The 23,312-nt window shown below is 47.0% G+C and overlaps 1 protein-coding gene across 1 annotated transcript; it reads right to left on the reverse strand.

Annotated features, from left to right (window-relative positions):
- Nucleotides 1–1,719: 1,719 nt before the first annotated feature.
- dact1 (dishevelled-binding antagonist of beta-catenin 1) lies at nt 1,720–22,180 on the reverse strand. Its single transcript, XM_084307754.1, has 4 exons — nt 21,029–22,180; nt 12,532–12,661; nt 10,403–10,564; nt 1,720–6,422 (listed from the first exon to the last, which is right to left on the reverse strand). Exons 1-4 carry the CDS (start codon nt 21,728–21,730, stop codon nt 4,135–4,137), a joined length of 3,282 nt encoding a protein of 1,093 aa, XP_084163880.1. The 5' UTR covers nt 21,731–22,180; the 3' UTR covers nt 1,720–4,134.
- Nucleotides 22,181–23,312: the final 1,132 nt, after the last annotated feature.

Below are 23,312 nucleotides of genomic sequence, written 5' to 3' on the forward strand. Positions count from 1 at the left end.
CTTTCACTGCCACACTACAGAAGGTTAACCCTTTACTATCACACTACCGACGGTTAACCTTCTGTAGTGTGGCAGTGAAAGGGTTAACCTGATGTCGTGTGGCAGTGAAAGGGTTAACCTGATGTCGTGTGGCAGTGAAAGGGTTAACCGTCTGTAGTGTGGTAGTGAAAGGTTAACCTTCTGTAGCGTGGCAGTGAAAGGGTTAAACATAGAGATGTTCACACAGACAACAGGCTGACACGCGAGTGTGTTGGAGTGGTGTCACGTTCCACTTTCCCACACAGCTTTATTATTATTATTACTGTTTTTTTGGAAATCGTGGCCATTTGGCTGGTGCAGGTAACGCCTGCAGCTATCCTCTCTGGTTCTCAGGAGAATGGCAGGAAGCATGTTTCTTTCTTTTTTTTGTCAAGTCAAGTGTTCCTTTATTAATGCCCTTGGGGACATCCAGGTGTCATGGCAGCATGGGGGGGGGGGGGGTACTATGATATAGAATGTAGACTTTTTACATTTTCAAAAAGAAAACTAAATCACCTCTTCACGTGTTCTTCACATGAAATGAACCGAGGCCAATGAGTCTCAGGTAAAAGAAAATTAAATTGTATGGTACCATTTATTTTAGACAATGAGTCCCCCAAAGGGTCAAAAAGGTATTGAAATGTCTTGAGAGGATGCCACATGTCATATTGTGGAGACATTTAAGTTTTACATTTAGTCATTTAGCTGACGCTTTTATCCAAAGCGACTTAAAAATTGTGAACAAATCAGCAGGAAGGGTACAACTCTGGCAGCTATGGGTCAGTTGTATTGTTCATCAAATAGTATTGAGCTCGAGTGTTACACTCTGAGTGCATAGTATTTTAGCATGATAGGTAGTAGTGTAAGTATATGCATAGTAGTAAGGTACATAATAGTAAAAAGAGCATGTTAGCACTGTTAGCGTTCCTCATTGAAAACATGGCCGCCAGCTCACTAGACTAGCTTGAAGATATCCGTGCCCAGTCCAACCTGGCTTCAAATCTGTAAATAAAGTACTAATCGAGCACAGGAAAAGGGGTACATAATGTACATTGTGTTATAGCCATAAGTAATATATTTACGTACAGTATTGTATTCCTGATGAGGACGGCCAACGCAGTGCTAACTACAATTCTACCACTTTGAAACTGAAACTAGCTGAACCTGCAAACACACTAGATTAGAGGCCCTAACAGAGATGTAGGGATATTTCACTTTAGTAGAACTTGCAAACTCAATACATTGGTATCCATTGGTCAGTTTAAATCCTGAATGACCAACCCAGTCCACCAGTCTGTAGTTGTTTTTAATTAATTGATATTTGTCTTTCTTTTTCGTTTCTTTTTGCAAGTCTTATTGTATAGTATAGTATATTTATTCTATCTATCATATATGTACTCTCGATTGTTATTGTCTGTTGATGATCTGTTAATTACTATATATCTTTTATTTATTCCTTACATTATTTATTGTGTTATGGTATGTCTTGTTATATGTTGTTATATGTTATAATGTGAAATAAAAAATATTTGATAAAACATATATATGTACAACTCTCGACACCCGTTTTTAACGAAAACTTTCCCCCAGCGATCTACGGAGATGAAACAAAAATGGAATAAAGACAGGCTTCTGCTCAACTGGTTAAAAGCACAAACAGGCCTCTCATAGATCTGTGATCGAGGACACCAGACACAAGTGCTGATTTTAAAGCAAACATTTAATAAAGCATAAAAAGGTCGAGCACCAGTATTGACATACATAGGCATTATATATACACAACAATAATGGGCATTTACAGCTGGATATATGATCATTTACATGAATAGAGTTGGTACCATTGGATGACGGGCAAAAGCAGGTGCCCATAGGTCAGAGTTAGAGACGGTTAACTTTAAGCTTTTTTTTTAACATTTTTTTGCCACTATAAAAGTTCCAATATTCATAATCCAAGGGCAGAACCGCCATCAGAAAAGCAAAAGTGTTGGTTGGATAACATTTCTTCCATTCTCAGACTGGTTGATAGAGCTCTTGGTACCATGTCTTGACGGTATGAGACGTCTCAGCTTCAGTTCACAGCTTTTAAAGCTGAAAAAAGGTTTATGTTTGAAATATCTGTCGTCAATGATCAATGTTCAAATAGCTAATTTCCCCCATCTATGAAGGCAAACCATTCAAGATTCAGAATTAATGTAGAGATGAAATCCCTGACTGGGGCTTTAACATACCAATCTATGAAAACATAATGCTTTTAGTACATGAACTGCGGTTTCAGCCATGTTCACTTCTCAAACCCTAGTCCTACTTTACGATAGATGTTGGACGCCATGGCAACAGCAGTTCGGAAGTCGTCAGTCAAACGTCAAACCATAAAATGGACCATATGTGGTATCTGATAAGTACCAACCAAAATATATTAGGTTTTTAAATATCTTTAATCAAAAACAACTTTAATTGGGAACATAAAAAAAAAAAAAAAAAGCATTTACAGATTTTCACTGTGCCATGTAGGGTGCGCTACAGCAAAAGGGCAAAGTTCATATGATAATAAATACAAAAACAAGGCTACATACAAACAACAAAATAACAGGGCTACGCAGGAGCCAAGTGTCCTGTCCATTGTCAGTTTGTCTCAAAGTGCAGGGAGAGAAGGAGACCGCAGGCGGATCATACCGGATACATCTTACCGTATCTCATCATACCGTATCTCATCGTACCGTACGCACATCCTCACATCCCTAGTTTAGGAGTCTTCTCTATAGAACGCTCTGAAGTACCACTTTCACCAGAGACCTTCACCAGGCTCTGGAGTACCGCTTACGACGAGTACCGATTTTACCAGAGACCGCGATCAGGCTCTGAAGTAGCATTTATAAGTACCACGTTTACCAGAGACCTTGATCAATTCCCAATAACAATACTGATTACCACCTTTTAAGTTTCTACCGAGCACCAACAATCTTCAGCCTAGGCACTTGTTGTGCAGAAATATGAGAGCTGCCAATTTGATTGGCCTGACTTCCAAAAACCCAACCCTTTCGCCCCTCAGGCTGCGTTCGAAATAAGGTCCCCTTGTTCCAGTATAAAGCGGGATTACATTTTGAGGATTTCGGTCACAAACTTGGGTCAAATTCCGGTGAACTAGGACGATATCCCACTGACCCAAGTTTTGAACGATAACCAAGCGTCTTGGCCTGAGCGGAAAAAACTGATATTTCCATCTCTGGTTGAACTTCTTTTTGGGGAAACTCAAGACAAGTATCCCATCTGCCATTTCAGATTTTTTTTGATTATTAACCAAGTATGTCCATTTTGTAATGACTACCAGTGAAAACAGGAAAACCCTGTTTCAACTGGATCTGTTACAGTTAAGAGTTGGAGGATCGGACCTGGGTCAGATATTAATTTAAATGCTTTTAATTACTCTTAAGATAGCTCATACAACATCTTGGAAGAGTAGTTAACATGTTCCTCTGCCCCCCCATACTGTATGTTGTTTTGGAACAGATCTAACTGGAACCCAGCCTGGAGGACACATAAGGGTTAAGAACTCTATATATTAATAATCTCTGCTCGCTCCTCACCCACTGTTCACACAAGGGGTCGGATTCAATACACTTCCAATTCAATCAATAAAAAAAAAAAACTGACAATTAATTTACTTGTGATAAGAGGCCTTGCATGGAATGTCTGTGTTTCTTCCAACATGGCTGCCTGTAAACATTGGTAACCACTTTTGAAAGAAAATGCCTAATTTATGTGCAGTGGTAGAGTAGGTAAAACACTGGGACAAGCATGACGTTACTGTTCCACTGTGACCCGTTTACAAGACCCTGTAATGGTGCCCGTTGTTTTGCACCAAAATGGAGGACAAATTGGAATTATAAAACATTACATGAAAGGCCTCTATTGTCAATCATTTTAACGGGTTGGCTACGGAAAAACCTTTTCATGCTAAATGTTATTCAATATTTACACGTTGAAGATCTAGATGAATGAATGTGAATCTACTTTCTGAACCGATTGAAGAGAAAGGGAATTAAACCCCTGCTGAAGTTCACACAGTGGTCATGAGTTTTTGAGAGTGAAGAGGGAATTAAAGCCAACGGCGACTGTTCACACAGTGGTCATGAGTTTGAGCGACCCAGACCTGAACCTCAAAATCCTCTTCTTCAGGTTGTGAGACGCCTTGATCTTGACAAAGGCCTTCGCCTGAGCGGGCGTCATCTGCTGCCCCTGGGTCCGACTCCTCCCCCCGGCGCCCCCCGCCCCTCCCCCGGCCCCGCCTCCCCCGCTCTCCTCGGAGTCGGTGGTGGTCGTGCTCTCGCCCACCTCGCTGGCGCTGGACTCGCTGGCGTCTCCGAAGCAGTTGGTGGTGTAGTTGGACTTGTCGTCCTCGCTCGTGTCCACGATGGTGGAGTGGAAGAGGGAGGCGCACTCCGCGGAGTACTCCGAGTCGCTGGCCGCCACGTAGGCGTAGGGGCTGGCGTACTGTCCGCCGGCGGGCAGGTAGATGCTGGCGGCCGCCTGCTTGAGGAGCTCCTTCCTCTGCCTGCGCTGGGCGCGTCTGAACGCCTCGTCGTACGGCACCTCCGTGATCGCCCGCAGGCGGCGGTAGTCGTTGCGCTTGTACTTGGGCTTGGCGACCACCACGACCGGGTCGCGTCCGTGGTGGTGGTGGCCGTGGTGGTGGCCGCTTCCGTGGTGGCCGTGGTGTTGCCGGGAGACTCCGGACCTGCCGGCGGAGACGCCGGTCGTGGTGGGCGTGGCCTGTTTGTCCAGGACGCGGCCTTCCGGGATGGACACGGGGATGCGTTTGATTTTGGACGCGGACACCCCGGACGCGACGCCACCTCTCTTGGAGACTTTATGGTGAGCGGTGCCCGCCTCCTCGGGCAAGCGGGGCTTCCTGGAAGCAGACCGGTGGTTCTGTTGCTGCTGTCTGTCCCCTCCTCTCGCGAGCAGCGTGTCCGACGCGGGTTCGACGTGCGCGAGGGCGCGGCTCTCTTTAACAGACGCGGCGCCCTTCACCTTGACGGTCTTGGCGCTCTTGCCGCCGCTCTTGCGGAGCTTGACGACCTGCCGCTGGGCGTACTGGCCGCTGACCGTGCGACCTCCTCCCCCTCCGCTGCCCGCGCCCTCGTCCTGGCTCTGGGAGGAGGAGCCCAGACTGATGAGCTCGGGCACCGACATATCACCTTTCCCACTGTGAACGTGGGGGAGGGGCTTAGGGCTCTGCTTGGGCGTGGACGATAGACTTTTCATCATCGGAGGAGATTTGAAAGGAAGTTCTTGGTCTATGGCAGCGGTAACGGGATACGATGTTTGCTTGGTTTCTTTGGGAGAAGAGTTGGCATTCGGGCTGCCTAGGTCTTGGTAATCCTTAAGAAGAGCTGTCGTGTACGGCGTCGAGGGGGGAAGAAGTCCTTTGCCTTTCTTTTTCAGAAGGCTGTTGCTGTTCATATGAATGTCATTGTTCATCGAGTATCCATTCTGTACGCCACCGTTACTCACACAGTAGCCGCCGTTCAGATTTTGCTCCGAGTCAGTGTTATTGATAGAGTAGCCATTGTGTGCCATGTCACCGCTGTTGATAGAGAAGCCATTTTGTGCCTGGCCTTGTAAATGACTCATGCCCCCGTTTTCCTGCTCCTCTCCTTTGCTCTCCATCGACCACTGCCTCTGAGGAGACGAGGTGCCGCTGGACTCAAAGCTGCCGACCCCTCCTGACGGCACACAGCTCTGCCAGTTGGTTTTCAGTTCAGACCCCCTCACGGTCCCGTGTCCGAGTCCCGGACCCTGCCTCACGCACATACTGGCCTGCCTCAGGATGCTCTTGGAGGGGTCAGTGTTGATGCTGGTCCTGGGCTTGTTGGTCCTGACGGGCTGGGCCCGTCTCTGGAGGAGACCGTAGATGTAACTCTCCAGACGTTTATGAGAAGGGATGAAGTTGGAGGTGGAGGAGGAGGAGGAGGAGGAAGCCGGCCAGGAGGTGCTCTGAGGAACCAGAGGAGCGGAAACAGGAGGCGCTGAGGGGGGGTGAGGGGGAGGAGGAGGAGGGAAGGTAGCGTCCAATTTCTGTCCTTCGATAAAACATTCCCCACTTTTCAGAAGTCCCTCGTCCTTCCCAGATCCTCCGCCCCCCAGAGCCTGGAAGAAGATGGGGCTCTGGACGGCCACGGCGTGCAGCGGGCTCGGGTAGCGGTAGACGTCGCTCCCGTTCCTCGCCACCAGGTCACAGTGGTACTTGGACGGGGGGGCGTCCGAGGTGGAGGGGGAGGCGGCGTCCAGGGGCTGGGGGGGGTAGGGGGCCGAGAGGGAGCGGCGGACCGTTCCGGAAGACGCCTGGTCATCAAAGAGACCCCCCACCAGGGGCTCGCACTCCACACAGCTGCCCACCTCATCTGAGAGAGAGAGAGAGAGAGAGAGAGAGAGAGAGAGAGAGGACACAGCAGGTCAGGAGCAGGACAGTGACCAGACATGTGTTCAGCTTTTCATTAACCCTTTCACCACCACACTACAGACGGTTAACCCTTTCACTACCACACTACAGAAGGTTAACCCTTTCACTACCACACTACAGACGGTAAAACCCTTTCACTACCACACTACAGATGGTTAACCCTTTCACTACCACACTACAGAAGGTTAACCCTTTCACTACCACACTACAGACGGTTAACCCTTTCACTACCACACTACAGACGGTAAAACCCTTTCACTGCCACACTACAGACGGTTAACCTGGTAGTGAAAGGTTAACCTTCTGTAGTGTGGTAGTGAAAGGGTTAAAGTGATGTTATAAGACTGAGACAAGACAAGACATTTTAATTAGTGACCACATGGTGAATAGTGGTCAGACTTTAAAATATCTGAGTGAGTGAGTGAGTGAGTGAGTGAGTGAGTGAGTGAGTGAGTGAGTGAGTGAGTGAGTGAGTGAGTGAGTGAGTGAGTGAGTGAGTGAGTGAGTGAAATGTCAATGATAAGGTGTATTTACACATCGGACGGGGCTTTACCTCCATTGTCTAAAGTTGATGAATAACTCACTCAAGTCCTACAACGTTATAGTATTACATTAACACACCCTTCCTGGACTATATACTGTATTTGTATATATACTCAAAACCATGCTTTTTGCACAATTGCACAGCCCTGTTATATATTCTATTTGACTGTATTTTTATTCTAATTTGGTGTATATACTCCTGCACAATTGTACAGCCCTGTCCTATATTCTATTGTACTTTTATTTTAATTTAGTTTATATATTCTATTACATTTTATTCTACCTTAATGGTCTGTTAATGTTGCACCTAACTACCAAAACAAATTCCTTGCATGTGCAAACTCACTTAGACCAATAAATACCTTTCCGATTCTGATTCAACTGATTGAGAATCCAAGCCTTTGTTTCCTTCTAATCTAAAGCCATTCTACAGTGAGTGTGAAAGACTGCAAACGTGTGAGTGAATGAAAGCCGGTAATCACCTAACAGATAAAATAAATGGAAACTGTGGCAGGAGAGCCGGCAGACTGTTGACCTGGCGGGGTTGTTGACGCAGCACGCGTGCATCCTCTCAATATGCTAACTAAGGCGAGGGGTGGCCACAGTTGGTTTAGGGGTGCTAATAGACCTTTTGTTTGGGCCTTATCATAGGTGTGGCTTTTAGAGCCTTCGGTGGAGCGGGGAAATGACCTCCAGATGCCTGGTGTTTAGGGCTTCCTATCCCATTCAGCGCCACGCCAATAAAAGCCAATCAAGATGTTGTCAAAACAAGCCGTAAATAACCACCGGCGGAGAGAAGGAAGGGAACTGTAGTTTTTTTTGTTTTGTTTTTTATTAATGACAACATTATTTATGAAGGGTGGGTGACAACACAGGGGTCTTCAAGAGAAAGGAAGAAAGATGTGTGTGTGTGTGTGAGTGTGTGTGTGTGTGTGTGTGTGTGTGTGTGTGTGTGTGTGTGTGTGTGTGTGTGTGTGTGTGTGTGTGTGTGTGTGTGTGTGTGTGTGTGTGTGCACGTGTGTGTGTGTGCACGTGTGTGTGTGTGTGTTTACACAGCAAACGAGACAAAAGGATCAAGAGAGCGTCTGTAGACAGACACCACATGTGACTTCAAACAGAGCAGAGGTGCTGGTATGTTGACCACGCCAAGAGGAGAGGTGGAGGGTGAGGGGAAACAAACAGGGGAGGAGGGGGGGGGGGGTCGAGAGAGAGAGAGGGAGGATTATGAGAAGATAAGAGAGTGGAGAAAGAGAAAGAGTGGAGAAAGAGAGAGATAGAGGAGGAGAGAGAGAATAGAGTGGAGAGAATGAGAGAGAGAATAGAGTGGACTCAGTGGAGAGAGAGAGAGAGAGAGAGGGAGGGTCAAATTAGACATAAAAGATGGAAAAGCCTGTTTAGGATGATTAGGTATAGTAGGTACTAGGTAGTAGGTATAGTGATGAGGTATAGTGAGGAGGTATAGTAGGTATAGTGAGGAGGTATAGTAGGTATAGTGAGGAGGTATAGTAGGTATAGTGATGAGGTATAGTAGGTATAGTGAGGAGGTATAGTAGGTATAGTGATGAGGTATAGTGAGGAGGTATAGTAGGTATAGTGAGGCGGTATAGTGAGGAGGTATAGTAGGTATAGTGATGAGGTATAGTAGGTATAGTGAGGAGGTATAGTAGGTATAGTGATGAGGTATAGTGAGGAGGTATAGTAGGTATAGTGAGGCGGTATAGTGAGGAGGTATAGTAGGTATAGCGATGAGGTATAGTAGGTATAGTGAGGAGGTATAGTAGGTATAGTGAGGAGGTAAATAGTCCTCATTCAGTGGGAAAAAGACAGACATTTGCTGTTTGAGAGCAGAGGGATGAGAAGAAAAGGAACAAAGATGACAGTTATTTAGTGCTGAGGGCCCTGGGGTTTCGGGGGAGAAGAGGGGAGTGGAACGGGGCCTAGGTCATGGTGAAGAGAGGGTAAAGGGCAAAGGCCATGGGGCCTACTGCTGGGGTCAAGGGCGAGAGGCTATAAGCGCTGAGTGTTTGGGGGGGAGTTGAAGACGAGCGATGAATGGAAAGCTAAGAGGAGAGGGCTGGTGAAAGGCACGCATGGATACAGACACCGGTATCAGTATCAGGCCAATAGCAGGCTAACAGTATCAAGCCGATACCAGGCTAACAGGCTAACAGTATCAAGCCGATACCAGGCTAACAGGGTACCAGTATCAGTATGATACCAGGCTAACAGTATCAGTATGATACCAGGCTAACAGTATCAGTATGATACCAGGCTAACAGGCTAACAGTATCAGTATGATACCAGGCTAACAGTATCAGTATGATACCAGGCTAACAGGCTAACAGTATCAGTATGATACCAGGCTAACAGGGTACCAGTATCAGTATGATACCAGGCTAACAGGGTAACAGTATCACTATGATACCAGGCTAACAGGGTACCAGTATCACTATGATACCAGGCTAACAGTATCAAGCCGATACCTAGGCTAACAGGGTACCAGTATCAAGCCGATACCAGGCTAACAGGGTACCAGTATCAGTATGATACCAGGCTAACAGTATCAAGCCGATACCAGGCTAACAGGGTACCAGTATCAGTATGATACCAGGCTAACAGGGTACCAGTATCAGTATGATACCAGGCTAACAGTATCAAGCCGATACCAGGCTAACAGGGTACCAGTATCAGTATGATACCAGGCTAACAGGGTACCAGTATCAGTATGATACCAGGCTAACAGGGTACCAGTATCAGTATGATACCAGGCTAACAGGGTACCAGTATCAGTATGATACCAGGCTAACAGGGTACCAGTATCAGTATGATACCAGGCTAACAGGGTACCAGTATCAGGAGATTTTCAGCATTATGACACATAAAACACATGTTAAAAATGTTATCAATAGTGAAAATGTTATTCTATCAAATTGTACTTAAAAAGGCAGGTGCCAGGAGGATTTTGACATCAACATATCATTGTAAATTCAAACGTCCACACACCTCGGCAGGATCACTGCAGGAACGAGACGGACGAGAATGCAAAGCCATTCTGCTGAAGGCAACAAACTTTACAAAGAGCAACGAGAATAACCCCACATTCACGCCTAACAGGGGCTGTTCACCCTCTCCTCTCGTCATCAAAACAAACCCCATGCTGAGGGGTGGGGGGGGGGGGTGGGGACAGGTGGCATTGTGGGAAATGTGGTCATTAGGCTACCGATTGTTACGGCAATAGTCTCATTGGTTTCACGGTATCACAACCAATATGGAAATGACATATTTTAGTTTGAAATGCTCCTTGGTGTCTCTTTGTAGTCCTATGTCCAAGTTATTATTATTCACACAGCGAGATCTCTCTCTCTCTCTCTCCCTCACCTGTGGAGCGCAGACGTCCGTCGGAGGAGGAGGAGCAGAGGGAGGTGTCCAGGGGGCTGCAGAAACAGGTGCTGGAGCGACAGCTGGACAAGCACTCGCTGAACACCGAGTTGGAGGAGTTGGAGAGGGAGCCTGACGCACCGTCACTCAGCTCGTAAAAGCCTAGAGAGAGAGGGGGAGAGAGAGAGAGAGAGAGAGAGAGAGAGAGAGAGAGAGAGCGAGAGAGCGAGAGAGCGAGAGAGCGAGAGAGCAAGAGAGAGAGAGAGAGAGAGAACGAGTGACATTTTAGAACATAAACTTTTCACCTGGGGGAGGGGGGGGGTGTTGCATGCTGTCATCCCAACAATTTATTGCTCGACACATCCTAAACTATCAAAAGAAAATGAATGCTGATATGTTTAGTGTTTCTGTTTTGTGTTTTTTAGAGAGAGTAGCGTTTCTTCCCCCCCTGTTCTCTATATAATTTCCTGGCTGACAAGGAAATCAGCTTTGAACCAGACTGGGGTTAAAGCCCCACTCCGGGTTTTCTTTTACCATAATAAATGTGGGTTACATTTCCCCATCGTGTTCTTGAAGAGTTCGACTTGTTCGTTTTGGAAAAGAAGCTTCTCGGAACGCGCTCAACTTTATTTTTCTCGGTTTTCTCTCCAGTGTTGACAAGACATTAGCAACGTAAACAAAGCTTTTATACAGTCACACAGAATACAGCAAATACAATTAAATATGAGTGTTTACCTTGTGTTTAGTGTTAAGTCTTTGTATCAAGAGCTCAAGTTAATCAAATAAGAGAATGAAAGCACGTCTGCCGTTCCCATTCATTATCGTTGGGGGGGGGGGGGGGGGGGGGTGTGGGGGGGGGCAACCCCCTTTTGTTTACATTTTGGATCTCTGTTTGGGCCTTTAAAAGGAAATCAGCTTTGAAACCAGACTGGAATGATAATACCATACACGACCGGGGGGAAAGAGAAACACAATCTTGGCCCCGGATTTATACAAAGAAAAAAGAAAGAAACTAGACCAGTGTGAATGAGAAAAGGTTCAGAAGAGGAAAGAATAACTCCCAGGATGGCGGCGTGGTGTTATATGGGGTATGAACACCCCGGTGTGCCACTTATATAGGGCAAGAAGAACACAACGCAGGGATGTTTAGCGGTTAAAGACTGCAGTGAATTAGCGGCACTTTTTTCAGCCCAAAATGACCTCCTCCGTCAGGAATGTCAGAGTGTATATATACGACTCTCCACGAGCCACCAGAGAGAGAGGACTGGCACTAGTGCCGCCGCCGCACCCACCGCAGCCCCCCGCTGGCCCCGAGGTGCGGGTTTGTTTGACCGTATATATTTAGTGCTCCTCCGACACACAATGAGCCCGCGAGGCTGAGCGTGTCAGGCCGGACGAGTTCACAGCGTGAGGTCTTGGCAGGAAGCTGCGTTTTTTTTCTTCTTCTGGGGCTACAATAATTGCGGCGGTGGTAATTAGTGCCTTGGCAGCGGCGCTTGGCTTTTTTTTTTTTGGCACTTGACACCGAGCGTAACCTCTTCATGGTGCCGAGTGGGTGGGGGGGGGGGGGGGGATAACCGCACAGATCTAGGATCAGTGAGGATACTAACATTTGGTAAGAGATGAAAGAGAATCCGGCGCTACGGGGGGGGGGGGGGGGGGGGGGGGGGCAGGATCCACAGGGAGCGGAGATGTAAAGGGCCAACAAAGTGTGTTGTTTGTTTGTTTACACGTATGGCCCTTTCTCTCCGCACCGCTCACGCTTCAGATGGAACCGTTTATTACGTTTACACGCGACACGACATGCATTCCTTCGCGAGCGCAGAAGTTCCAAATCAACGTTTTCAGCCCCAAAAGTAGCGCCGGTTGCGTAATCCTAGATTATAACCGCCCCCCCCCCCCCACCACCATGGATTTATATTGAAAAATAAATAATAGTCTAAAGGTTTGATCCATGTTGCTCCGACTACTTTACGTAAGACTTGTGAAAACAAATTGCTGCTCTCGTCATGTGGTCGTCCATAACTAGGCGCCGACCTAACGGTTAAAGGTCCTACAGGAATAAAGTAATAAAGTAATAATAAAGGAATACAACCTAGAGAGGAATAAAGTGTGATCGATGGAAATACCTGAGCTTGGTCGACTGTCGGTCTCCACGTGGTCATGTGACACCTCAGTGTCCAATCGCAGGTCACTGATCTGCCGGTCCAGCTCTTGTAACTGGGTGATGAGACCGGCGTCTCGTCTCCGCAGGCAGTTCTGTGGAAGACAAGAAGCAAGAGTGTGGTTACTTCCTGTAGCGGCGCAGCAGTTGCCTTTCCTTCACGTTACCGGTTCCCCCCTGAATTCGCTACATTGGTGTCAGAAGTGCGATGGTGGACCGTGACGCCATAGGAAGTGCGTGCGCTCAGAGGCGCGAGGGAGCTGATAGGCTGAAGCGTGTGTCACTCAGAGGCGTGAGGGAGCTGATAGGCTGAAGCGTGTGTCACTCAGAGGCGCGAGGGAGCCGATAGGCTGAAGCGTGTGTCACTCAGAGGCGCGAGGGAGCCGATAGGCTGAAGCGTGTGTCACTCAGAGGCGCGAGGGAGCGTGGGGACGCGCTTCCCAAAGGACAGGGGGTAGTGTAACGACCATGAATGCCTAGAGTCGCTAGCCCTCGGCTGTTTTGCACGCAGCAACAACCACCATCTCTTCCAACACGGAGGACAAATGGCCACTCTAAACATTCCACGACAGGCCTCGATCAGCGACATGCTCATTAAAATGTCTGGCTCTCAAAACATTCTCCCGCACACGCGTGTGTGTATGAGATCATACACCTGAAAGGGTTAACACTTTGTAGTGTGTTAGTGAAAGGTTAACCTTCTGTAGTGTGGTAGTGAAAGGGTTAACCTTCTGTAATGTGGTGGTGAAAGGGTTAACCTTCTGTAGTGTGGTAGTGAAAGGGTTAACCTTCTGTAATGTGGTGGTGAAAGGGTTAACCTTCTGTAGTGTGGTAGCGAAAGGGTTAACCCTTTGTAGTGCGGTAGGGAAAGGTTAACCTTCTGTAGTGAAAGGGTTAACCTTATGTAATGTGGTAGTGAAAGGGTTAACCGTCTGTAATGTGGTGGTGAAAGGGTTAACCTTCTGTAGTGTGGTAGCGAAAGGGTTAACCCTTTGTAGTGCTGTAGCGAAAGGGTTAACCGTCTGTAATGTGGTGGTGAAAGGGTTAACCTTCTGTAGTGTGGTAGCGAAAGGGTTAACCCTTTGTAGTGCTGTAGCGAAAGGGTTAACCCTTTGTAGTGCGGTAGCGAAAGGGTTAACCGTCTATAGTGTGGCAGTGAAGGTGTTAAAGGCAGCGACCGGTCGATGATTACGTTCCGCGTGACGAGACACGATCACGGCGCCACAGAAAAACCCTGGCAACGGTACGAGGAGAGAGACGATTAAATGATTCATTACAACGATCTTCCTGGCTGAACACTGTAACACTTTGCCTCGTTAACCCTTTCTCTACCACACTACAGAAGGTTAACCCTTTACTATCACACTACAAGTAAAGGGTTAACCGTCTGTAGTGTGGTAGTGAAAGGGTTAACCCGTTGTCGCGTGGCAGTGAGAGGGTTAAAACATTTGGTTCTGCTGCGGCAGTGAAAGGGTTTAAAGAACCGCCTGCAGGGGAGCGCTCGGCATTGTGTTCACGCCAAATACCTCGCCGTCTGGCCCGCGCTATTCCTGCCCCCTCCGACAGAGCCGTCTCCCGGCTCTGATTCCACACACACTGCCGCGCATTTACGAGCCGCCGGCCGGGAGAGGTTTTTTATAGCTCTCTCTCTGGGCTTTGTTTACACTGCCAACAGGAGTCGGGGGCGCTTTTCCCACTACGTGTGACTCGAATATGATCCTTTTCACGCAGACAGGACACACCCGCAGACTCGGATCACTCTTGCTCTCTCTCTCTCTCTCTGGCTCTCTCTCTCTCTGTGTCTCTCTCTCTCTGTTTCTCTCTCTCTCTGTTTCTCTCTCTCTGTCTCTCTCTCCCTTTAGAGTCGTGAAAAGAGTGGATCTTGCTCAACACTTTCTCGACTGGCCACGGTGGCTTTAAAAAGTCACAATTTCAAGTCGATTTAACAATTCACAATTTAAAAAAAAATAAGTTAAATGAATTTCCCCCGGCTATAGCTCTTCAGAATAGAATCCCTGAACGTAGGTTGGGCCGGGCGGACTGCTATAGACTGGACCGATAGAAATGACAGATTGACCGGGCGGGCTATAGCGTTGATTTCAAGCTCAGTTCTTTTTGATATTTTTAAGCCAGCGGTGTGAATGAAGCCAAAAGGGCCGAGCGGGTTGAGGAGACATGCTGTTGCTTATTTGAGCCCATTAGTGCCCCATTCCACCGTTCCACTCCCCTGCAACCAAATTAGACCCACGTCCCTTGGGATAAAAAAAAAAAACCATTCGACCTCAAACACGCAGGTTATGTGAAGCCGGTCACACGACCACAACAGAACCCTGCAGATCACGAGGCAGCGGTGCGTCCCGGCGTCGCCAAGCGAGGCGAATTCAGGAACTCGCTCGGAATGCGGTCAGATCAGTGAGAACAGACCGGCTGGCGGATGTGTGGCGATCGATGCACACGTGAAAATGTGACCGATGAAGAGGCCTCCTCGCGTGGACTGGTTTAGATTAACGTCCGTTTGTCCTCCATGTTGGAAGAAACAGCTGGTTTGATGTGTGCGAAACATCTCAACAAAACCTTTACAATGCTGTGTCTTATTACCGGATCTTGTAAACGGGTCACAGTGGAACAATGATAAGTGCTTTTTCCCCACTGTTTTACCTGCTCTATACCACGGCACAGAAATTAAGAAATTTTCGTTCAAAAAGTGGTTTCCAAAAAGGTTACGGCGGCCATGTTGGAAGAAAGATAACCACACAAACATTGCGTGCAAAAGGCCTCTACCGTCCGTCACAGGACATCCGTCGACTAAATCAATTAGTTGATTTAAAATCAACAATCCTGTAGAATTTGAGTTTTCCACGTGAAATCACGCAGAAGCACCTCTTTAGATCCCGTGCTCGTCAGATAATAGCTGGTATGTGCTCGTCATTCTGCAGGAGGGGGGGGGGGGGGGGGGGCATTAAAGATGCACTAATCGACTAACAACGTCTCGGCTAAGTTAAGACCACACCGAGCGACTAATGGAGCTTGGAGGGGGGGTGGGGGAGCCCTGACTACTACTGACTACACTATTCATCTTGGCTCATGTTACAAGTGTGCTATTCATCCCAGCGTGCCACCCACCCAGTCCGCACCGTTTGGTCTCAAACCCGCGAGAACCGTGCATCACACACCATGTTGGATGATCAGCCAATTTACAAGCTCGCTCCTTGTAATAGGATAAAGGATAAGATGATATCTCTCATCAGAGCAGGGAGTTTAAGTTACTTTACTCTGCTTATGCCCAAATATTCCACCTACTGCGTCGTTGTGACGTCAAATCCCTATTACACTGTGGATGGTTCCCTTTGAGCTACCTTTGCCTATACTTCCACTTTTTGAAAGTATGGATCCTAACAGGATGAGGTTTCCTAGGTCAGGAAACGACCAAAGAGTAACACCCTGGAACGCCAAACTACTTTCCAAAAGAGCTTTGACCGCAGACTCAGGGAGAACATCTCACACAGGATGACTGGGTTGTCAGCACCCGCAAATATATACTTCAGCGCTTTTTAAAGCACGGCAGCAGTCAAGAAACAAAGCGTGTTTCAGCGCTTATAGCCTTCAAGTGGTCATTTATCTCCGGGAAAACACTGACGTGGGCCAAGCGCTGAAATGCCGTTCCTCGCTCGGATACTGCAGTATGTTAAAAGGGAAAAAACTGTGATATATCCTTTATCTTTGTTCTCTGGGTTTTTACCCCTTAAATCTTCCCCCCGCCACGTCCTCTCCTTCGGTAGCTCTGTCGACGAGCGAAAGATGATCTATGGTGTTTCAGGCCTCCCAGGAATCTCCTGCGCACTGGGAGTAGCTGCTCAGGGAGCTGGTCAGGGAGTGGATGCATGGAGGCAGACAGGCAGGCATGCCATTTGTTGTCGGTTAGGGGTGGGGGTTGGGGAGGGGATTGCAATGCGGCACAGATTCCTGTCTGGCTATAGAAAGGACGGTTACCATTAAGGAAATAAGATAAGACAACTTCCATCGGTGTCCAATATGCAGCGAGCGGTTTTTAAAATTTACGACCACTGCCATTTGTTGTCGGTCGGGGCGTGGGGATGGGGGGGGGGGTCGGGGTTTTAGTAATGCTGCACGGATTCCTGTCTGGCTATAGAAAGAGACCGTTATACCCCTCAAGGAAACAGATAAGACAACTTCCAGCGGGGACAACTTAGCGGTGTCGCGTATCGCTGTGCTGAATGTGCAGTAAGTGTTTATAATTTATGACCCCCACCATGTGTCGCTGGTCAGGCTGGGAAAGTGGGGTTCGGGGGGGGCTAAGGAGGGGTTAGTGACGCGGCCCCCTGGATTCCTGTCGGCCACGATAGAAGAGAGAGGCTCATATCTAGCGGTTTTTCATCTGGAAAACTGGCCGAATGTGTATTAAAGTGTGTAATTTATGATCCATGACAGTCGCCGTTGGTCGGAGGAGGTTGAGGAAGGGATGGTAATTCCAGTCTCTCTGTCCGGGCCATGTAACAGAGCTGCCTGCGTGTTTACCATTAAGGAAATGTATGGAATTTAGCTGCAAAGACTGCTTGATTTTGGCTCCGAAAAGACAGCGGGTCCTCGGGGCCGGTAACAAACTAGTTGTACGGCTCTGGGCCCAAAGGTATTATCTCTAAATAAAAACATGAGGAAGGCTAAAAGGAGGATTTAGTAGACCTTCCAGGCAATAAAAGGAGGCTAAAGTTGAGCAGCTGGTACTGATACTCCGCTCTCTCCCCTGGATATGACAGCCAGCCCAGAGCCATAGGTTACTATAGGTTAAGACAACAATTAGGCAAACTTGTCTCATAAAAGGACAGAGGACAAAAGGGGCCACACACTGACGGACGGGCAGGTTCCAGACGAAATAAACTAGTCGCGCATCGACAGAGGTGTAGTAGGTGAGACCGTTTCGAGACAAGAGTTAAAAGTAATAGTACAGAGTTCTGCTGCATCCGTTCGACTTATATTCCCTACTAGGCAACCGGGGCACGCTGGCGTGTGTCAACCCAGTATCTAGAAAGGTCTCGTCAGTTCTGAGTGAAAACGTCAAGCCACTTTGTTCTTTTCTTCACACTTTGAGTTGGTTACAAGGAGGTGACCTGTGCTGGTTGTGGTGGACTGACAAAATGGCTTTGGGTTTGTCTCCCTCTCTCTCTTTCTGTCTATCTCTCTCTCTCTCTCTCTCTCCACTACACAGTCAGATAGAGCACACGGGGAACTCAGTGACACTGGCGGCCCGCACAGACAGTCCGCACAGACACAGAACTTCCCCTGTGAAAGGGTATCATGGTGGTAGTATGATGGTAACTTCAGTTTTACCACGGTGACCAGCCGTTGTGTAAATACTTCACCATGGTAAACGACGTCATCACCCATAATGGTATAATCCAATTAATGCCATGATACGTATGGTAATATCACTGTATTTCCATCATATTGTACCCGAAAATTATGGAAATACCATAATACCCTTTTTTCTTTTTTTTTTGCACTATTTATTTGTAACGGTAAAAGAACAATCTTTTGACTTCAAATATGATGATATACCCCACTAAAAGTCGCCGACGCATCTTTATAAGTACTTTTAGACAGTTGATACAGCCCTGTGTCAAAAAAGTGTCAGATGTATATTGCTTTGTATTCAAGAATCTTGGAACATTCGGGATCCATTACACAGACACAATGAGTCCCTTGGTAGAAGAAAACATTGTGACAAGTCCAACCTAATACTACAGCAGCCTTTATGAGCGTCACAAAAGTGAATGTCATCAATACTAAGTCCCATTACTGTGGGTTTAGCCAGTAGGCCTATAATGTATGGCTCCTGGCAGCCTGGCTATAAAAGAGCCAAACCTCACGACAGCGGACTGCTATCGTTGATTAATGTGTTCTGAGGTTCTGAGCACTTTGAGGTCGCTTTTCACACAAACTGCCATTTGGGAAGGAAAGGGCTGAACCACCCTTGTGAGGGTGTCGCTGTGTGGCCGTCTGAATCAACAACACGAGACTGATGTGTGCGAGTGTGTGTGTGTGTGTGTGTTACCCATTTGGGTACGTTATAGAGTAACGGCAAGACGTTGCTTTTATAGGGTAGCCTAAAAATGTAGTCCACGGATGAATGATGAATTGAAAATGGGGGACCCTGATGTAAACAAGACGAAAGTCTCTCTCTGGTCTGCATCCCCTTAACAATTGTGTGTATTGAGCCGTACTGTACTGTACCCATTCTGCAATCTGTTAATAAAGTGTTCAATCAATCAATCAAGGACAAATCCAAAATGTAGAAAACGGGCAGAGAGAGAGAGAGCGGTATAAAAACGACATTGGAAAACGCTCGTATTCAATCATCATGACCTCCTCGATTCCAGGCGTATAATAAAACAATCGCAGCTTTCCCTTCCAATCGTTCCAACAACGCAGCTGATCCGAGCCACATTCGATCATCAGCTACAGAGAGAGGGGTCGGAATAGACCTGTCTCAAACCCTGCCCCTTTTCTTGATCCTCCAATCACAACTGTCGCTTACCTCGGACAAACTTGGTTTGTCCGAGGTAAGCGACAGTTGTGATTGGAGGATCAAGAAAAGAGGGCAGGGTTTGAGACAGGTCTATTGGAAGCGGGTGTGTGTTTTGTTTTGAAACTCGCCCGGTTTAATAAATAACCCTTTCACTGCCGCACACGGCACGACCAAACGGTTAACCCTTTCTTTTTCACCGCGACAATTCACAGAAGGTTAACCCTTTCACTGCCACACATGACAGAAGGTTAACCCTTTACTATCACAAGATTGATTGATTGATTGATTGATTGATTGATTGAAAATTGTATTAACAGATTGCAGAATGGGTACAATACAGTACGGCTCAATACACACAATTGTTAAGGGGATGCAGACCAGAGAAAGACTTTCATCTTGTTTACATCAGGGTCTCCCATTTTCAATTCATCACAGTGATAGTAAAGGGTTAACCTTCTGTCGTGTGGCAGTGAAAGGGTTATTATTAAATAGCTTAAATCTGGAACCACTAACGGCGTCACGGTCTCCTCTGCGGGGGGTCGAAGATCAGCTTGTAAAAGTTAATTTCGGTCAGCCCCCCCCCCACTGTTGTATAACACCGGCCAGGCTCACTGTAGGAGCTCCGGCCGACCCCCTCGCAGACGGCATTATAGGAACCAAGAATCCCCTCCAACCCTCAGGAAGTCAGATTTAAATAACACTCATCCCTTTCTTATATATGGCCGTCCTCCTGCTATTTCCAGCTATAATTCCCCTGGGAAATGCATGAAGGTCTGTCGGCGGCGCACCATTCAACTCTATAGCGTCGAGACCAACGGCAATTGCTGCAATAAAAAAGACTAATTATTGAAATTCTAGTTGCAAAAGGTTAAGACAATGAAAGGCAATTGTATAATAATTGATCCAATTATAATGAAGACAACTGGCCTACACTACTACTGCATATTAATACCATATGAAACGGTCAAGTCGTGATCATCATCATTCATGCGCCTATATTTTGCATGCGTAATGCGTATACACCCATATCTATAAAACTCGTGGGAATGTGCCTTTACTCAATAATATGTCACCCTTTTCTATTGGCATTGACGTTGGCATGTGCACGCGCATGTATGTGCACGCGCATTGACGGTGTATGTGTGCACGCGCAACGTGGCAAACTTTATTTAATCATCATCATCATCATCATCACGGAGGCTTGACTCTGATCTATAGACTCGTTTGTCTCCGATTCCTCCAAGTAGCTCAGTCTGAGGAGAGAGCACCCTATAGTCCGTCGGAACGGGCGACGTTAAACCCTTTCACTGCCACACGACAGAAGGTTAACCCTTCTATCACCGGCGGCCGTCGGTTGTTGTGTGATAGTAAAGAAGGGTTAACCTTCTGTCGACTCGTGTGGCAGTGAAAGGGTTATTATTAACAGGCAGTCGTGTGGGTGTGTCAGTGAAAGGGTTAACCTTCTGTGTATTGTCACAGTGAAAAGGGTTAACCGTTTTGGTAGTGCGGCAGTGAAAGGGGTTAACATTATCGTGTGTTTCCACGTAACATGTAAAAAAACACATGATACAGGATATCTGTCATTCTGTGGCCAGCATCCCTCTGCCCAGTGTGCCATCATACTTTAGGCGTCATTTTCTTACAGATAAAGCTCATTATTGCATTTTAAAAAGCTGGCATTTTTGTACTTTATTGTTTTGCATTTTGTACTTCACTTTGTACTTTATAGATTGTATATTTTCTTGTATAGTGTTTGGCCTTTATCCTTTTTACTGTATATGAAGCACAATCTCAGGGGGGGGGGGCTCATATACAGAACAGAACCAAGCAGTTCACTGTAATGTACCTTGTTATTATGTGACAACAACACAAGTAAAACAAAACTTGAACTTGATGTAAAATAAATGAAAATCCTTACCAGTTGTTTCCTCAGCAATAGAATATTCTCCTCCAGGAGTTTTTCCTCCGAACTCAAGTAATTCCCCTCGTGCGTAATAGCGTTGGCGAAAGGACACTCCTTAGTCTCCACGGCGCCGTGCACCTCCTCCCGGCCGCTCAGGGCGCCCCTGACCAGTGACCCCTGCCTCTGCCTCAGGTACTCCAGCTCCCCGAGGCCCGCCAGGGTCGCCTCCAGCCTCTCCCGGGTGCGCACACGATCCACCTCCCCTTCCACCGCGACCCTCTCCCGGCTGCGCACACGATCCACCTCCCCTTCCATCGCGACTCTCTCCCGGGCGCAGCGCACACGATCCACCTCCCCTTCCACCGGGACTCTCTCCCGGCTGCGCACACGATCCATCTCCCCTTCCATCGCGACTCTCTCCCGGGCGCAGCGCACATGATCCATCTCCCCTTCCACCGGGACTCTCTCCCGGCTGCGCACACGATCCATCTCCCCTTCCACCGGGACTCTCTCCCGAGCGCAGCGCACACGATCCATCTCCGCTTCCATCGCAACTCTCTCCCGGGCGCAGCGCACACGATCCATCTCCGCTTCCACCGCGGCTCTCTCCCTTCTCATATCCCGCAGCTGTGCGTAATCCTTGGAAGAGGAGGAGTAGGAGTAGGCGCAGGAGGAGGAGGGAGCCAGTGGCATCTCCGTTTGCCTCACTGTATCCATTCCAACAAACGAAGCGACAACCAAAAAATGATTTACAAGAACATAGTGCACCTGAGGAGGATCATACAGGTCGGTGTACGGGGGGGAGACACCGGGCAGTTCACTTGGTGTCGTGTGTCACTGAAGCGGAAAAGCAGGGTGCGCTGCGTAAAGTCACCGACGCGCATATCATGAGTCGCTCCGGTCCTCTGGTTTCAAACGCGATTACGCTGCTGCTACAGAACTTTTGATTCTATGACGAATCGCTCCAGACAAGCTGAACAAACTCACTCCTCCTCCTCTCTGGAGAGGTGTCCCGTGTCGTGGCCAAATCAATCTCCCAAAACAAAAGCAGGTATAATTCTCAGTGCTTTGGAGCTTTGCGTAAAACCGAGAGGAAACAATGCTTGTTTGCCAGTAATCCACCCTCCTGGGTGAAGCGTAAAATGTAGGAGACGTGGAGTTGGGTTCCTTCCCTCACAGGGAGCTCCGTGCAGACTGGGTGACAAGACGCGAATGACCACCAGCCGCCTGTCCAACCAGACAACCCACCACCCGACCAGGCTGTCTGCGGCGCGTCCTAGCGCCCGTCGGGTTCATTCACATTTCAGATTCAGATTCAGAGTTTTATTTGCCACATGGAAGCAATACAATCATTGATTGATTGATTGATTGATTGATTGATTGATTGATTGAAATGGGTACAATACAGTACGGCTCAATACACACAATTGTTAAGGGGATGCAGACCAGAGAAAGACTTTCGTCTTGTTTACATCAGGGTCCACCATTTTCAATTCATCATCATAGAGTTTTCATACAAAATCATAAATACCATACCATGGGCAAAAGGAGCAGGAAGAAGAATAATTCTTATAGTTACCTCCTGCCCCCTATTCCTAAACTATAAACAAGTATTACTTGATGGTCGGCGTATACAACCTAATTTACACAAAATAATCATTTATACCATATACAAAGAAACAAACAATCCACAGATTAAACAAGAAAAATGTTTAATAATAATAATAATAATAATAATAATAATAATAATAATAATAATAATAATAATAATAATAATAATAATAATAATAATAATAATAATAATAATTAAAAAAAAAAGACATACCGACTAAAGTGAGTGTGTGGATGTGTGTGCAATGAATGTTATAGTGTTGCAATCCTACAGAATGCAGAATTCTTTTTAGCGCATTGAATGTGATGGCCTATCGATATCTTCGTGTATTCATTAGTTTCACTATTTTCTTAAAATGTTCTTGTTTTCTTTCTTTTATTCTATTGTAGACCAAAGTCATTTATATTCATCCACATCAATGAGTGGAAATGTCATGCTTAGAAATTAATGACGAATGAATTAGGGTTATTATCACGCACCAATTTAGTCGTCGTGTGCCTATAAATCATAATATACTTCAACCATGTGAGTTTTATGACGCGTTAATAACTGCATTTTAAACAACCGTACGTGTGTGCAGCACTTAACCCACTCTCATTCTAGGAGAGAGACAGGTTAAGCCCCCCCCCCCCCTCCCCCCGATTGTAAGAGCGTTCATTTGCCGTGGTGGCAATTATTTAAAACGGC

This window comes from Notolepis coatsorum (genome assembly GCF_963971535.1).
Source record: "Notolepis coatsorum genome assembly, chromosome: 2".
Lineage (NCBI taxonomy): Eukaryota > Metazoa > Chordata > Actinopteri > Aulopiformes > Paralepididae > Notolepis > Notolepis coatsorum.

Coding starts and splice junctions, on each gene's coding strand:
- dact1 (XM_084307754.1), bottom strand. CDS start 21,730: ATGGATACAGTGAGGCAAACGGAGATGCCACTGGCTCCCTCCTCCTCC. Junction 12,662..21,028: donor TATTGCTGAGGAAACAACTG/GTAAGGATTTTC, acceptor TGTCTTCCACAG/AACTGCCTGCGGAGACGAGA. Junction 10,565..12,531: donor CGACAGTCGACCAAGCTCAG/GTATTTCCATCG, acceptor CTCTCTCTCTAG/GCTTTTACGAGCTGAGTGAC.